Below are 17,322 nucleotides of genomic sequence, written 5' to 3' on the forward strand. Positions count from 1 at the left end.
CACTCTTTACCTTTATTACAGTTTCCATTCTTTTCAGAGGTCTTGTTTTCAGTTTTTCTGCAGGGATATTTTTCCACACCTCCAAAGTTCAGTCTTAGAAGTTGCTTGCATTTTCTACTTTTTGCAGTCTAAGTAATCTTATTTACAGATTTATACTTATCTGTCCACAAAGCCTTACTCCACATCTCAGATCTCCAGTTTCTGTGTAAACGTTCTTTTTTTTTTTCATCTGTTTCCTTTTCTCAGTGAGGACTTCTTGACAGCTACACATCCTTTCAGACGCAGAGCATTGAATTGTCTTCTACCAGGTGTTGCAGGTGGTTGTTTGAGTCCCATTTTCAGTATATTGTTTAATAATTTTTCAATCCCCAGTTTTGGAAACCTGTTTTTTTCATGTATTTTATTTTAACTTTCTCTTCCTGATGCAAGTGAATTATTTTATGTCTGATCTCCTCAGAAATACCTCCTGCAGCCATTTTAGATGCACAAAGACATTTCCTCCAGAATACCTTATATTTAAATGCTTAAACTGAGGTTATTTACAGTTAAAATGAAAAAAATAATAAATATGAAAAAGGTGGAATTTTAATTAAAAGCTAAATTAAAGAGATTCATTTTCCAAATGTTTTTTAAAAGTGTGCATTGAGCTTGTCTGTCCAATAAAAGGTGACACTGAGTTCCACAGAAACAATATCAGATATGATATTGACTATTTAGCACAGCAAAATAAGCTGTGGTCACACCAGATGGTCACCTCCCTTTTTTTTTCTCAGGGGTGGAGCAAAAATCAAACGATCATGCACCCTGATGTATTTTGAAGAGAGAAATGGTTTGGTGAACAGTTAATGCTAGTTAACTAGGGTTTTTTTGTTTGTTTTCTTTGCAACTTTGAGTGACAAGAACATTGTGTTGACTGTGGAGCAGTTCATTTATTTAGAATTTTTCATAAAGACAATTCAGATGTATGCAACAGTTGAACACCACTGCCATGTTTTTGTAACATCCTGTAAAAAATACAACTGAAAATATAAAACATGCTGTAACTTTTGCACAGGCCACATTTTATGTTTTTCCCCCAATAAGTATGCATTCAAATGTGCACAATTGTGTTCTCTGTAGAGGATGTGTTCATTTATTTTCAATTACAAAATCAACAAAACGTGTCATTTGACCAGGGGTGCCCAAACTTTGCATAAGACTGTACCACAAAGTTCAAGCACTACTAAAGCTAATTCCTTTTTCCCTTTCAAGTGAACTGCTTTTTCAGCACTTGCCTACAAGCATTCGGTGTGACTTGTGGCTTTATGCTTTACACCATTTTGGTATAAATATAGCAGTAGCATCCAAATACGTTACGTGTGCACTTACCTGGCTCACACTATTTACATATATAATTGGGTGATTGCCAGTTGTATTTGTGAGGAAAAAGTCAGCTGATTCCAATCTTTGCTGAATCCAATTGGGCATCCCTAGCTTTTTCATAGCTGCCAGCATTCTATGTAGCAAAAGCCACAAAAAAACACAACCAAGTGCAAACTATGCTTTAACCATCCACCCACTGACTCCACCCACTTCAAATCCTACAACTTAGCAAATCAAGCTCACTCTCTTTGTGGCTGGAAAAGCATGTATGTGACATCAGTGAGAGAGATCCAGCCCTCCACGCTTTTAATTTTCTTTCAGTGGTACTTTGGCAAAATCAAATCTGCAAAAAAAGACACTACCCATAATTAACAGACTGTGCCATTGAAAATGGTAACTCTCTGCCACTGCGTTGACTTTCCAAAGACAAAAGCAGCTTGAGGAAGTGAGCATGGGGATATGAAATCAGAGAAAAGGCTGGGTATTACTTTATTCCCAAAAGCTAATGTTTACTTCCTTTAGTAAAAAGATCTAAATATCTGTCCACTCTAGCTGCTCTTCCCTCCCTTCTTGTCCACTCTGATCTTGAGCTGATTGATCATTGGCTCCAGATCCTGGACCTTCCTTGGTGCCTGAATGCACAGTATGCCGTCGTGTGAGAGGGAGACTTGGAGCAGTAGTGGGTCCACACCCATGGGAAGGATGTAGGTTCGCGTGAACTCGCGGCTCACAAAGCCGTGCTGGTCCATTCTCTGCGAATGGCGTCCGGTCACCTCCAGCAGGTTGTCCACCGTGCGTACATTTAGCTCATCTGGGGTGAACTGGCAGACGTCCAGCTGAATACGGTACCAGTCATCCTCGCTGTCCACCTGAGAGAAGCCCCTCTCCAGCTGTTTGTTGATTCGGGGCCTGATGTAGTAGCCGTGGTACAAGACTGGAGCCATCAGGTCCTGAGGACTCAGTGCTGTGTGGAGAAGCAACGGGGTTAAAAGTCAAAGTAAAAGGCATTGTATTATGTAATGAAAACATCCTAATTGACAGCTTAGCCTACATTCATTTCCACCCTGCCAGCCTTCACACTGGGTGAAACATTCCACACATACTTCCAGCAGTGTATGGATAAGGAGGAGTGAAGCATTCAGACTGGTAGGCATGGCGGTCCAGAACTTATAGGATTACCAAGTAAACCATAGTGCATGCTAACTAGCATTTGCTAGCTTTCATTCTTTGCAATAAAATAAATAAATAAACACAACTCCAAACAATTCCAATATCATTGTCTGTATAAAGAAGGGCCTGCTTGCTCTTGATTAGAGAAAAGTAGAAGAGAAAAGGGAGGTCATAAAAACCATACATAAGATCCAGTCACAGGGCTCTTATATAAGCTTGCCAGCCCAAATCTGACAGAATTCGTTGGTCTGAATTCTCTAAAATGTAATTGATAAATTACAAATTAATAAAAAATTCTTTGTTAAATAATTATTTCAACAAGTTGCATTAAAATGCTAAATAAGGGGTCCTGCCCTATCAGGCAACCCTGACAAACATTTCTGACTCGTTTGAACTGCAGTGAGCTGTGCAGGGAACCAGAATCTTCTTAACCATCATCTTATGAAATGAAAACAACTTTTTGGCCAGCTTGTCTGTCACTGGGGGGATGGTCAAGGTTTTAAGCTGTGCAAAACTGTGTTATACTGAAGTGTGCCCTACATTAAGCCCAGTGAAGTCTGAAATATTTTCTTACAGCTCTGGACAGCTAGCTAGCCTGCATGCTCTCATTTATTCTTGATAATAAATGCCACTGAGAACATGCCAGCTAGCAATCTGCAGCAGTAGGAAACTGGCAGCTGTGTGTTACTGGTGTCAAGCTAGCATTTAGCATTTAGCCTGATAAACAAATATGGGTTCATAAAACAGGTGAACATGTTGGTTAGTTGAATGTCTTTTCCATTTTTGGATATTTGTTGTGTTTGATAAACATGTAATGTTGCTGTTCCTTAGTCTGTGAGCAGTGTGGACATCCAAACACTGTTTGCCTAACAGCACCGTAAAAATAGAAAGTCCTGCCCTCTCCAAGACTCCGGAAACTGCTACGTCAGGTCTAATTTCAGGTAGTATTGGCAGTGTCACTCCAAGAATCAGTTTCCATTCACACAGTGTCTGTTTTTTATCAAAAGTTGTGGGAAAAATAGTATTTGTACATAACAGAAGGCCCACGACTGAACTGTGGTTTGCTCAGTCCTGGATATGGAAACCAGTTCATGCTTAGTCTATCAGTGGATGACAGTTATTTTTGTGTGGTAGCTTTGGACTCTTTGTCATGTGCGGCATTCTAAATATAAATCAACCTAGGCCTTATATTTCACTCCAGTATAAACTGCTGTCAGTAGATTCAGTTGGCCCATGTTTTGCAGGTTCATTGGCAAGCGGACAGCTTATGTTACCCCGGTTTTTTGGTTATATATATTTGTGTTTTTAGATTGATTTAACAACGTGAAGAGAACTATTATATTAAAAATTAATCTGTTGTGCAAGTTGGGCCTTATAAAAAAAAAGTATTTGCCTTTTAATCTTATTCTTCGGTGTATGAGCAACTTTGTTGCTGTCATTATGGCATGTGAATGAAAGAACTAGCAGTGCCAGTATGTGTCAGATTCCCCTTTTGAGAAACTTATCTAACTAATGTAACCTCAACTGAAAGGCTTCCCTAAAACTACATGTTCATTTGATTGAACACATGCTGTTCTTTCTTTGAGGATTTACTTACCTTCTGCAAAGTTCTGGTCATAGATCCGAGCAGGAGTGCACATCTCATAGTTCATACTCATGGGGTAAGCGTGGGGTACGGTGCGGTCAGCCATGCTGAAGCATGGAGCGGGTATCCAAAAACCAAAGGAAGAGGAAGTAGTCCTTTCTGGCTTGACAGTTTTCAGTAGCACAACAAACAGTGGAGAGTGAGAGAGAAAAGAGAGGGCACAGCCAGGGTGAGGGCCGGAGAGACTGCGAGTTTGTGCCTGGACCTGGGTGATAAATGGGTCTAGAAATAGCTTGTGGCACTCATGCTGGTATTGCATGGCATAAGGCGGGTCAAAACTGAGTGATACAATACTGGGCACTCAGACAGCAATGTACTGGGCCTCTGTTCAGAGCGCTTGTCTTTCTCCCAAAGAAGAGTAGACTAGCACCTGTTCTATGGTTCATTAGAGTTAATGGATGAGTTGTCAACTTAGAGGCGACTGGGGGAGACAGATGCACATAGACACAGTGATGTCACAGTGATGTATCTGTTATATTAACTAACAGCAGCTCAGTGGCTAAGGATGAAGAGGTCAGGGAGTTTTTCCTGTGCTACATGATCAGGGAATTTACCCCCAAGTTTCTCCATGGGAACTGTACCTATAGTTCTTCAGTTCCAGTCCTGGGGGGGCCAGAACCCAACACAGTTTGGTCATTTCCCAGCTTAAACACCCCTTATCAACTTACCAGTTAATTCCCAATTTTATCAGTCATGTGTTGAACAGGGAAATCACCAAATTGTCCTGGACATCAGCCCTCCAGGGGTTGTAGAAGGCTAAAGCAGTGGTTCCCAGTCCTGAAGTACCCCTGGCATGCACATTTTAGTCTTTTTCCCTGCTGTCACAGACCCACTTCATCTTTGGAAGGGCTTGTTAATTAGCTGATTATTTGGATACATTGAATTAGAGCAGAGAAAACATCAAAATATACAGGGCAGAATTCTCCAGGGCCCAGTTTTGGAACTCTTGAGTTAAAGCAAGTATCATGTTATAATTATTGAATGTAGTCTTTCCACTGTCTCTCGCAAAGTGCTTGGGTAGGCCAGACTGAGTATGAAACAACTGACCCTGTTTTGAAACCGACTAGGCAAGTGGCTCTGTGCCGAGCACTTGTGCCAGTTTGACTAAACCCACCAAGGCTGCTAGGCACCAGGGGAATGTTTCTTTCGAAGCAGATTGTCTCTGTATGGTGCTCAACCCAGCAGAATGATCCTAGTGGCATTCACCAGCAGCCTCCGAACAAACTGGCCACGCACCCGGCTCTGCCAAAGACAAAAGGCCCTCAAAGGGGGTTCAGACCTCAGACTGTATTGCCATGTCAGGACATGGACGTCCTAATCTGCCCTGGCATGCAGCTGGCCTGCTGGGTTCACAGTATTTGTGCCAAAAAAGCCAAAAGACCAAAGGCTACCCTCAGCGCTGGCAGGCAAAGTTTCCAACAGGGGTTCATTGCTTGTATTCAGAGCCTGCACCGTAATCCAGCCGGTATCTGTGTGAATGAAATCACACCACCGGTTTAGATAAATACCAAGAGAGTTGTCTGGAAGAGAAGGACGAGACAGCTAGCAGAGGAGAGTGGGAGGGAGGGAACAAGTGGAGCGGGGGCAGGAAAACAGTTTACATCATTGTTCCAGAAAGATCCGCAGCTGGCTTGCCCTGGCTCTGTGGCTGCCGCTGTTGGTGTATATAAGTGGGCAGGCAGGGCACACACCAGGTTTTTCCCTGAGGTGGATAGCGCAAGCCTGAGGTCACGAGACGAAATGGACATCGCCATCCAGCATCCCTGGTTCCGCCGCTCCTTCTGGCCATCCTTCTTCCCCAGCCGGATCTTTGACCAGCACTTCGGGGAGCATATCACAGAGAGCGAGGTGTTGACCCCCTACCCCTCACTGTACTTTCCTCGACCTTCCTTCTTTCGCTGGCCTAGCTGGGTGGAGAGTGGGCTCTCAGAGGTAAGCAGATTTGATACCTTTTTTCTTCATCACACTTATAACTCTACATATAGTACAGGAAGAGCCACACTCAGCTGTTCTCTATCCTCACTGCATAAGCCTGGATAATGGTTTGGTGCATTGCTAGTGATGTTCTCCATAAATGACACAGGGACTAATAAGGAGACGTTATTTGGGAAGGTTGCTTCTCTGGACTTTAAGCTTCCTGCCAGTCATCCAAGATGCTAAACAGAGTTCTTGAGGCTGCATAGGAATGAGGGGACTTTCACTTTTTCCATCTGTTAACTCAACCTGCTATTAATATAGAAGATTGCAGCAACACTCTTTCTTAATAAAAAATAATGCATAGCCAAAACATACTGAGAAATAAGAATTGTGTGAAAAGATTTTAATGAATGGACCAATAGAAATGCTTCAAAACTGCTAGGAATAAACTTTTTTTACATTAACTCAAGAACATTTTTCCTTTTCCTGTAAAGTTATGATTTTGGAGACAAGGTTTTGTCCTAGGAGTTGACGTAATGTTCTACTGTTACTAGCCAGTTATTAACAATGTCCCTGTTGTGTTCCAAACATTTTCTCATGATGATTTTGCATAGCTGTCTGAGGTTACTCTGAACTGAATTGTATTGATCTTTATTAATATGAGCTTTCCATTGGGAAAAATGTTAGGAAATGTTAAGAAAACCAATTCTATTGGTTCTATTCAAATCTATTCAATTCTAAATATGCAAGTGATTAAATCACATTGTACCTTCTTGTTTTAGATGAAAATGGAAAAGGACCGTTTTACCATCAGTTTGGATGTAAAACATTTCGCACCTGAGGAGCTGGCAGTTAAGATTGTGGGTGATTACATTGAGGTTCATGCTAAACATGAGGACCGTCAGGTAAATCCCAACACCAGTGGTTTGCAACTCAGGCCCTAAAGAGCCCATATCCTACACATTTTACTATTTTTCTACTGTAATACACCCACTTCAACTTAGGGCTTATCAATTCACTATATAAGATCAGTTTAGTAGTAAGTATGTTAGAGTGAGGATAACACTAAAATGTACAGGGCAGTACTCCAGCATTTGGAGCCAGTGCCCTACATCAACATGACAAGCAGGTCACTTATGAGGGAGAAATTTGCTATCATGAAGAATGTAATCTTTATTACAGACATTGACCTGTTACAAATATAAGCAAACATAGCATTAAGAGTCTTGCCCAAGAACTCTTATTGATATAGCATGTGTTTTTGCCCAAGCATGGAACTGAACCCTAGCTTGACTCACTGCTATGCTACACTAATACCCATTAAAGCACACAGCTGAAGTGTTGAGCACTGCAAGATCATATTTCAGTCTGTTTAATGCCCATAATGTGCCTTCTGCCCTCCAGGATGACCACGGGTCCATCTCACGAGAGTTCCTCCGAAAATACCGACTCCCTACCGGGGTCGACCCAGCCAGCATCACCTCCTCGCTCTCCTCAGATGGCATCCTGACGGTGACGGCCCCTCGCAAGACCTCCGATGCTCCGGAGCGCCCCATTCCTATCACTCGGGAGGACAAGCCCGCTCTGTCTGGCCCACAAAAAAAGTAAAGCTGCTAGATCTTGTGCAAGTCTGTCAACCCCAGTCTCCCTTCCACTGTGCTCCCCTGCACTTTGCCTCCACCTTCACATCATGCTTTGGGGAAGAACAAGATTCAAGCCCTTGCTAGCATTTACCTGGGCTCTGACAAGTCTGGAGTTCTGGCCTTTCCAGAGGCTAATCGCAATCAAAGGACATGTTATTTTGCTAATTAGTGATAATTAGTGCCTTGTCTAATTTGGTTGGTAGATCTACACAGTTTCTCCAGAGATACATCATTACACCACAGGAGTATTGTTTGTGTCCCTCGGCTGCTGGTCATAAAACACATGGCTCCACCAAACCAAATGGCGCTAAACAACAGGGCTCTTTGTCTCTCACAGCTGATCAATGCCAAACAATGGCTACACGGAGTTGAGAATTGTGAGGGTTTGAGTGTAGGCAGACTGGACCTTTGGGCATTTGTTGTGCTGATATGGTGCAAAGACATCAGAGAAAGAATAGTGTGATGGAATTTCTGACACCATAATCTTGTATCTCAAAGAAGTGAGAAGTAAGATTCCTGTAGTTTCACTGTTCTTGTGCTTCAACCACACAAAATGGGAGGTGGTACTGAGATTTGCTTTGTGATTTGATGTTTCCTGTTCATGAAGGACTTGGGACCAGACTACATTCGGAGATCAGGTGCAGGTAGCGAGGGAAGAGGGGAAACGCTATGAAAAAAGTGACCTCTGTCTGTTGTTTGTTTCTATATGTTTCTGGAGGCACGTCTGTATGTGACGTTTTGGTGTGATGTTATGTGGTTTCTGGAAACATGCTGTTATGACTGAGTGCGTCAAAGACGATACAGTTAGGTACAGTGGAACGAGAATTGGGGCACACAAAAAACATCTGATCTACTGGGTGGTGGTCTTTGGGGCTTCCAGACTAAATCAAAGGTACAGTTGACTGAGAGGTGTTAGGATTTCTTAAAGACTGTGTCTACTCACTTTTTAATGTGCTTCTAAAAGTATAAAACTGAGCTTGAGAGAATGAGAGAGTAAGTTCAAGTGTGTGTGTCTATATTCTATATAGAGGTAAAAGGTTATGTTGTTTACCATCTATCTGTTGGTCACCATCCATGTTCACAGCAACGCCTCACAAAAGCACTACTGACAAAGCTGCTAAACATAATAATGTCATTTTGTGACAAGAAACACTGACACTTTTGATACATTCTGACCACTAGGAGGCACAAGTGAAGGGGGGCACACACGTGGGCATTTCATGCACTTGGGCTTGACCTTGCTATTTACACTGTTTTGGGATCAGCTCTTTCTTCCCAGTCTTTTGAATCACAGTAAGAACAGACTATGCAACAGGTCTCAGATCAGTGTAAAGGCCCGAGTCCCTGAGTTCCAAATGTCTCTGCTGTTTGTGTTCACTGCTTCAACATTCCTCATGATTCTCAGCAACGTGTAAACACGACAGCTCCATATGTGTGTAATGATGGTTACAAACTCTAATAAATTCTGTGATCATTCAAAGGCAAAGAGGGAGTTGGTGTCTTTCTAGTTGCATAATCCATATCTCTAGTTTGGGTGTTCATATCAAATGGTTAAAACAAGTTAAAGTTTAAAGATTTCCTGCACTCAAAAACATGGTTTTTGAATGGTTAACTCTTCCTGAATGGCTCATTATGATTATATAGATTTATGTTAAATGTGTTACCATAGCACCAAGGTCACATTTTTCCATCCAAAACACAGACCTTCTCATCTTGAAAAAAGCGACTAGTACATCAAGAATGAGCTTTAACTGATCAGAGTCCAATGTACAAAATTATGCTAATGAGAGGATTATGATGTGCCAACCGGAAACTTGCAGTTACAGAGAGCAATCACTAAGATAGCTGACTTCATGTGTGAGATGTTAGGACAGTGCAGTGAGCTAAAATGAATAAAAGATGCTGATATTAAAAATTATGACAATGTCAAATTGATATTTACCTCTATCTAAACACCATGTCAGATATGGGGTAGAACTGTCTTAGTGGCAGGCAGCAGTAGCTTAGCATGCTACAGCTTCACTCATTGTCCTTGTTACTGAAGTTTCAGTGATGTAACTTTTGAGGATAAAGACAGGGCAGTTATGGTTTGTTTTTGGGCAGTTAGCTGTACTAATCTTGTTTCATTATATGGACCTTGATAGTACCAAAGGCTAATGCTAGCTTACTGAGCAGGCCAAAAAAATAGCTTCACAGCACAGACTCAATTCTGGTTCACTAAAGCTTCACTGATGCAACTTTTGAGGATAAAGACTCAGATCTGAGGCAGTAAAGAGAAGTTAGCTATGTTAATCTTGTTATGTTCTTGGTAGCATCAGAGGCTAGCATTAGCTTAGTGACCAGAGTAAAACTGTTGCACCCCACATCATAGGTCTGATAAGTTTAGAGCCCATGTGTCACGAGGCCCACAGTCAAGCCCGTGGCACAGTCCTATTCGGTCCACAAAATTATTTTAATTTTCTGTAAATATTAGCCCATTTCACTGCAGTTCCCAGCATGCACTGCAACATAATGTGTGCTCCCACCCCCTCCCCAACAACGATCTATAGGACTGCACCACAAAAACAAAACAAACGAAAAAAGATGCCAGGTGTCTAGTTCAAGTGAATGGGCAGTTTAAACCTACTGTACGCTGGGGACATTTAAAGAGTTTTAACAGTTATCTGCAGCTAATGTAGTCTATTGTTTTATACAGAACAATTTGTTTTTATTTAAATTTATTTTTGAATTGTTCAAGTATTAAGTGCCTATTTTTGCCATTGTAGTATTGGCATATTTTGAACAAATAATGGTCAGTTGGGGGTCATGGCAAAATGGTAAGTAAAAATGAAAACACAGCTGCAGCTGACCCAAGGATTTGTTGAGATTTTTAATATGGCCCTTTTAGTGGTTAAGTTTGACAGCCCTTGTTTAGAGGATAAAAACTCAAATCTGAGTGAGTCAAGTTGAGTGACTGATGTTGGTAGTGATAGAAAGAAGACAGTTGAACACATGGGAAAAACATAAAATATAAAATGTACCAAAATGTTTGCACAGGGCAAATTTAGCAAACAAACAACAATTGTGGATTAAAATGTGCTTAACGTATTTTCATGTCAAGTTGACCAGGGGTGTCCAAACGTTTGCATATGACTGTACAGCAATTTTCATTTTAGTTGAAAATCAGTGTAAAGCTGAAAAATGAGGATAAATTAAAACAACCATAGCCATATGCGAGTCTAAACAAATCTGTTTTTAAAAAAAAAAACTATCAAGCTTGCATTCCTAATATTGTCTGAGATGCTGTTCCAGAGTTTAGAAACTATACACAGGAAAATCATCAGTGTAGAATTTGTAGTGTTAATTGTTATTCACTGGCATTTGGAGTACAAAACAACACTAGAAGTGTTAAATTGCCCAAAGCAGAGAGTGGGACCAAATATTCTGCAAGGTATTGTTCAAATGAACAATCTGGGTGTTAGTTTAACACTTCTGATTGTATGAGGAAATGATCCTCCACCAAGTGAGCTGTATGAGATCTTAAAAGGTTGCAGTAAACCTGCCTCAGCTAAGCATAGTGGTCTGGATGGGCTATAAAGCTTCAACAGAAATGCTGGAGTTAGGCCATTAAGAGGCAAGACCTTGTGGTAACAATGAATTTTTATTTTTCATTGTCCTTCTCGTCCCAGCCATGCTACGTTTAAAATGACACCAGCAGACAAGACGGTGGGTGACAAGCACAAAAAGAAATAAATGCAAATAAATGAAATACAGACAGTATTCAGTGCAGTATTCAAGTATTCATACAATAAAACTATGCAAACCTTCAATGCAGATGTTTACACCACAATAAGGAATTAATTGAAAACAAATGTATGTATTAAGCCCTACCGGAGCTGGAATTGTTTAACCAGAGGTAGTCTGGTAATGTAATTTGAAGGAATTGGGTCAGATCAAGGTCCATTTAACTGTTAGCCTTGTCTAAGAAAAAAGAAAAAATGAATTAAAAAGGAGGCATCGTTATTATTATTATTATTATCACTGAGGAAGATCAGAGATTTATAGATGAGAATTCATTCCAGAATTATTATCAGGCCTGTAAAAACTACAGACATGGCAGATTCATGCTTAATTAAAGTATGAATTTATAAGGCTTTATAGTTTATTGTAGTAGTTTGACTTTAATTCTGTAAAATAATCTGACATAATATCCAATGCTTCGTTTTGCATGTTTTTTATATTGATAAACTCTCTCACAATGCAAAACAACATTAAAACTAACCACATAACAGCCCTCATGATCAATAAGCAGATCACACAAAGGAACTATCAAGACATTAACCACTGGGAAAAGGACGAAAACTCTCAACAGGAAAGGAAACGTCATCGTGTTCAGACTTTGTAAACACTGTCATGCCATTCACGCTTGGGTGAAGTTCACCCAGGCTGAAACCATGGCATGCTACCAGTGTTTTCACAGTGCAATACAATAGAACAAACAAAGATATCAAATGAATAGCAGGTCCTGGAAATCAGTCATGCAAGCACAAGAGCTAAAATCCCTGAATTAATTGCTGGAAGTGCTTACAGAACAGATTCAGTAGATCTAGTATTTATGTGCTATACTGATTTTAGAACAATTTCAGTTCTTTAGGAAATTATATAATGTATCTAATTTGATTATTTTGACGATTTTATCGATTGAGTTGGACGATTATTTTGGTATTTCTTGTTTGTAATGTTAAAAAATAGAAGAAATATTTTATTTTGGCCAAAATAATGTTGAATAGTTTATAGTACATTATAATCGACTGTATGGTTAAAAATTGAAAAGCATTGCCAAATTTTACACCCTTATTATTTGCTATATATGCCTGGGTATTGAGGCCAATGGATCTGATAATGTTTCAAAATTTGATGCTGTATCAGTGTCTCGTTTGCAACCATATTGTACTGGGCAAAGGTCAGAGAACCACCCTTCATTTATTAAATTTCATCAGACCTGCCTTTAACAAGTTACATTACAAGTAATTTATATTTCAAGAGGAGATTAGATATAAGAGAATCCACTGGCATATGGAAGATCGAAGTCAAAGGAAAATAAGTGAATTACCAAAAAAAAATAAATAAATTAAAATATACAGACAAATTGGGCCTTCTGTGCAAGACTTGATAGACCACCAGAACTTTCCCCATCAGATAAAGAGCACTTAAAGCTTTCATCTTTGAGAGAGAGGAGAAAATTAAGCTCCACTCTTGATTCAGATCTGAAAAATCCACAGGTGTTTCTGTCCATCCTTCCACTGTAAGAAGGCAACTCAGATTTCCAAAGGATGTGTAGCTGTTAAGAAGCCATTACTGAGACAAAGAATTAGACAAAAAGTAAGAACATCTGCAAAGAAGCTGCTGGTGTTCTCATAACAATGGACTGACCACGCCGAAGTCCAGACCTTAATATCACTGAAAGTGTTTGGGATTACTTGGATTGTTAAATGCAGAAAATGCAACCAACTTCGAAGACTGAACTTTGGAAGTATGGAAAAATATCCCTGCAGATTTCCTTAAAAAACTGGAAACAAGACTCCTGACAACAATGGAAGCTGTAATGAAGGCTGGACACACTAAATACTGAAATTAGAGATGGACTGATCAGTGTTTTTGGAGCAAATACTAATCGTTGATCACCTTTTAGCATGATTAGCCGATAGCTGATGGCCCATATCTATCGTAAGTGATTCTGGAGAACGATTGTTATTATTTGAACTCAACAGCAAAATACACCCATCCTTTCAGTGCTCCTTCAGAAGCTCCGCCCCCCAGATTCAGGGACACACACTGCTAAGGCAAACAATACTTTTTTAGATCTTCTTTAGCATAAAACCCTTCACAAGCATTATATGGACAAAAACCGTGATATTACACAAGAGCGAACAACAACACAGCAAATAGTGTAACTATGTTAAGTAGGTGGTGGGTTAGCAAACTGTCACTACAATTGCTACTATGATGCTAACCAGCTGGGATTAACTGTCACAAACATTAACAAACAGGACAAAACACTACTGACCTACTGATTCTGTGAAACAGCAAAAATGAGTTAACATAACCCACCTGTCAAGTAGAAACAGAGCACCTTCCTCATCCCTTTTCCTGTTCCACTTTAAATGGCGCAGCAGTTACATTCTGGCGCCTCAGGCTAGCATAACCATTAAAATAACCGGAGCCTTTGCAACCGGCACAGCTAACAGGACAACACAATCCTCCTGCTTCATGGATGGATAAAAAAGGGCTGACATACAATCACTTTTGTAGTTCTGCATCCTATTTTTATTTTCAGCCCTGCCAAAGCCGCAGGTCATGAAGCCAGTGCAGTGTAAGCCAAGCCAAGATAAGATTAGTGCATGGATGCCAATGTGCTAATAGAATAGAATACTCAAAGCTTTGACAACAAACCGTGATAATTACAGCTCTACACGTTCACACAGCAAGGTTACAGCAAAGTAGGAGCCAAATAGGTAATTAAACCTAATTAAATAATCATATATTTTAGGAAAAACCTTTTTCATTAGTGAAATAGATACGGCAAAGCTAAAGTTGTTTTCCTATTCGGCAACTTCTTGTTTGAATTCTTCCGTTCCACCTTAAATGGTGCAGCAGTTATATTCTAGCAAAATATGACTCATATATTTACATCATTGATCAGCTCTCAGGATCGGGTTCATGTTCAAGAAATATCCAATTGCATATTTGGGCTAAAAATCGGCCGTTACCGCTACATTACTGATCGATCCTTTCATCTCTGACTTACATATATATATATATATATATATATATATATATATATATATATATATATATATATATATATATACACACAGTTGTTAAGGCTTCTGTGTAATTTTCTGTTTAATGTGTGTTCATACCTTATATTTATGTGCAATACAATACACACACACACACACACACACACACACACACACTTAAAAGAATGAAAAGAAAGAGCTGTTTTATAAGTCACTAGCTCCTTCTTCCTTCAGCGGGAGCTCTGGACTGGGTGCAGCTGAGCTACTATTTGGCCCATGCCGGCTGAAGTCCAGTCTGTAGCAGGAGTTTGGCACACTCTTGGTGTGGGGAGGGTCCAGTTCAGGCTGATGACCAGGGAAGCTTCTGGGCTCTCTCTTCACAGCTGAAAGAGTACAGACAGTCTATTTCTAAACAATGACACACTATTCCATAAACCTGGTGTACATGTCAAACAATCAGACAGATACAAGAAATTGGGATTATAAAGGTAACATAAGAGGCTCACTGCTGTAAACTGGCCGTTTGTCTTCCTTGTAGTAGGCAGAGGAGTATGTAGTCTCAAAGTAGTGAGAGAACTGGAATTACAATCATGTGACATAAATAAATTATAAATTTTAACAAATTGATAAATAAATGCAAGAACTTGTATACTATAGTATACTATATGCACTCATTGGCCACTTTATAGGTTACTACCTTGTATCTACACTCATTGTCCATTTTATTAGGTCCAGGTATATATATATATATATATATATATATATATATATATATATATATATATATATTAATCATTGAATTCAGATGTTTTATTCAGTCTCATTGCTACAGGTATATAAAATCAAATGCCTTTACAAACATTTGTGATTCATTCTAAAGAGCTCACTGAATTCTTTAGTGGTATAAAGCTTTTTAAAGCCTCCAAATTATTTGAAACCTGTGAAGTTGTACAGTGATATCATATTATAAAAAATGTAACAGATTGTACCTTAAATTGTGCAGACGTGTGTTCTCTGATGTGTTAACTTACTTTTACATAGAAAATCAACAAAACGTAATTTGACCAGGGGCGCCCAAACGTTTGCATACAACTGTGTGTATATTCAGACAGACATTCGCATAGTAGCTCCATTTTATTGGTGTACATTTAGACTGTAGCCCATCTGTTATACAGAATTTGTGTATAGCCCCCCCATAGCTCCTCATAGTGGTCAGTTTCTGAGCTCAAAGCCACTCTTGGCTGGATATGTTGGATAATGGACCTCTCTCATCAGTAACACAAACACACACCACCACATCAGTGTCACTGCTGTGCTGAGAACGATCCACTACCCAAATAATACCTGGTCAACAGCGGCTCTGTGGTCAGAAACTGACCAGTGAATGGGGTAGAGTGACTGATACTGTTGGACCTATAAGTGGAACTATAAAGGAGGTGCTAGGGCTGGGCGGTTAACTAAATTTTATTTTCAGTCTTGATTTTGACTGATGCTCTCATTTTGTCTTGTTATTATAAATCCAGCGCACAACTTTCCTCTATAGCAGCGCGCTTTCGCCCTCCCTAAAAGCCCAAACTTTTCTCATTTATTTTGGTCTTATTTATTTGTTATATATACATATTTCTATATGTATGTGTATATATATATATATATATATATATATATATATACACTTTTTTTTTTTTTTCATTTATTTATCTTTTGTACATTTGTTTTTCAGGTTTAAACTTGTATTTGAACTGTATTAAAAGAATAAATGCATAATGGTTCCAAAGTCTGTGAGTAATCGTGTTATATAATCGTGATTCTGATTGTTGCCTTAAACGAGCAGCGCATAAAGAGCCCATAAACCCCATAATAAAGTGACCGGTGAGTGGAAACACAAGGTGAGTTTCTAACGAAGTGCACGCAAACACGCAGCAATACTAGCCTGCGACGGCAGGGGGCGCCGTAATTCTCTGGCACGACGAGTGTCGAACCTCTTCTCGGCCCAGTTTCCGATGAGGGTAGCGGGGGAATACGCGTCCTCGGTCGTGGAGCAGCGCCACCCGTACTGACGGAACTTGGCTTCGTCGGTGAAATCGCGCCAAACCTCACTCTGCCCGGAAGCCCGGAGCGTGTAGTGGAAGGGTGGGCTGCTCTGCATCCGGGCAAAGTCCATACTGACCACAGCGGAGCGGTCCAGAGCGACTCGGTGCCTTTACGGTACTTCTGACTTAAATGGACGCGTTTTTAAGTCTATCCTCGCGCGCCTGCCTCTCGAGAGCGGTTCATCACGGACTCCTCTTTGTTGTCAGTTATTTCTATGGCGACAAGAGGACATGGCTGTGTTCTGTATCAAGCCGTGCTGAAGCAGTGTTCCAATTCCCACCGGTACACCTGACTCCCACTATAGTGTGCTTAGACTTTCCGTTGTGTGCCGGAGAGTAGTAGCGGTCTGTGAAGCGGTGAGAAGATGGCAGCGTGTCTGTGATTATTTAATATGTAAACAGGTTTTTTTAACTGTAACTAATGCTAGTGTTGAATAAATGGCCCCATTTGTGTCAGTGCATGTACAATAACTTTCTAGCTAATATGATTTGTTCACTAACCATTAAGTTTGGCCTGAGTGAGTTAAAGGGGAACTCCATCGATTTTTCAAAAAATCTACCTAATTAAGTGGTTGAAATGTAAACAGAGTCATTCAGAGTGGTTTGATGTGAAATGCTCTGTTCTAGAGAAGATTACGGAGTCAGAACTGTTCACAGTGGTGGTGATGGGAACCAGACATCTGAAGAGTTTAACGCCTTAAAATGTATTTTAA

At 40.1% G+C, this 17,322-nt stretch overlaps 3 protein-coding genes across 3 annotated transcripts; 1 reads left to right on the forward strand and 2 right to left on the reverse strand.

Moving 5' to 3' along the window:
- Window positions 1-1,398: 1,398 nt before the first annotated feature.
- On the reverse strand, window positions 1,399-4,363 carry hspb2 (heat shock protein, alpha-crystallin-related, b2). The gene is made up of 2 exons (XM_036580886.1): window positions 4,130-4,363; window positions 1,399-2,326 (listed from the first exon to the last, which is right to left on the reverse strand). Exons 1-2 carry the CDS (start codon window positions 4,221-4,223, stop codon window positions 1,911-1,913), a joined length of 510 nt encoding a protein of 169 aa, XP_036436779.1. The 5' UTR covers window positions 4,224-4,363; the 3' UTR covers window positions 1,399-1,910.
- Window positions 4,364-5,775: 1,412 nt separating this feature from the next.
- Window positions 5,776-9,223, forward strand: cryabb (crystallin, alpha B, b). Its single transcript, XM_036579804.1, has 3 exons — window positions 5,776-6,109; window positions 6,877-6,999; window positions 7,499-9,223. Exons 1-3 carry the CDS (start codon window positions 5,918-5,920, stop codon window positions 7,700-7,702), a joined length of 519 nt encoding a protein of 172 aa, XP_036435697.1. The 5' UTR covers window positions 5,776-5,917; the 3' UTR covers window positions 7,703-9,223.
- A 5,445-nt stretch (window positions 9,224-14,668) lies between these two features.
- cunh11orf1 (chromosome unknown C11orf1 homolog) lies at window positions 14,669-16,882 on the reverse strand. The gene is made up of 3 exons (XM_036580888.1): window positions 16,450-16,882; window positions 15,026-15,095; window positions 14,669-14,902 (listed from the first exon to the last, which is right to left on the reverse strand). Exons 1-3 carry the CDS (start codon window positions 16,678-16,680, stop codon window positions 14,724-14,726), a joined length of 480 nt encoding a protein of 159 aa, XP_036436781.1. The 5' UTR covers window positions 16,681-16,882; the 3' UTR covers window positions 14,669-14,723.
- Between the last annotated feature and the right edge of the window lie 440 nt (window positions 16,883-17,322).

The sequence above is a fragment of the Colossoma macropomum genome, unplaced genomic scaffold (assembly GCF_904425465.1).
Source record: "Colossoma macropomum unplaced genomic scaffold, Colossoma_macropomum, whole genome shotgun sequence".
Taxonomy (NCBI): domain Eukaryota; kingdom Metazoa; phylum Chordata; class Actinopteri; order Characiformes; family Serrasalmidae; genus Colossoma; species Colossoma macropomum.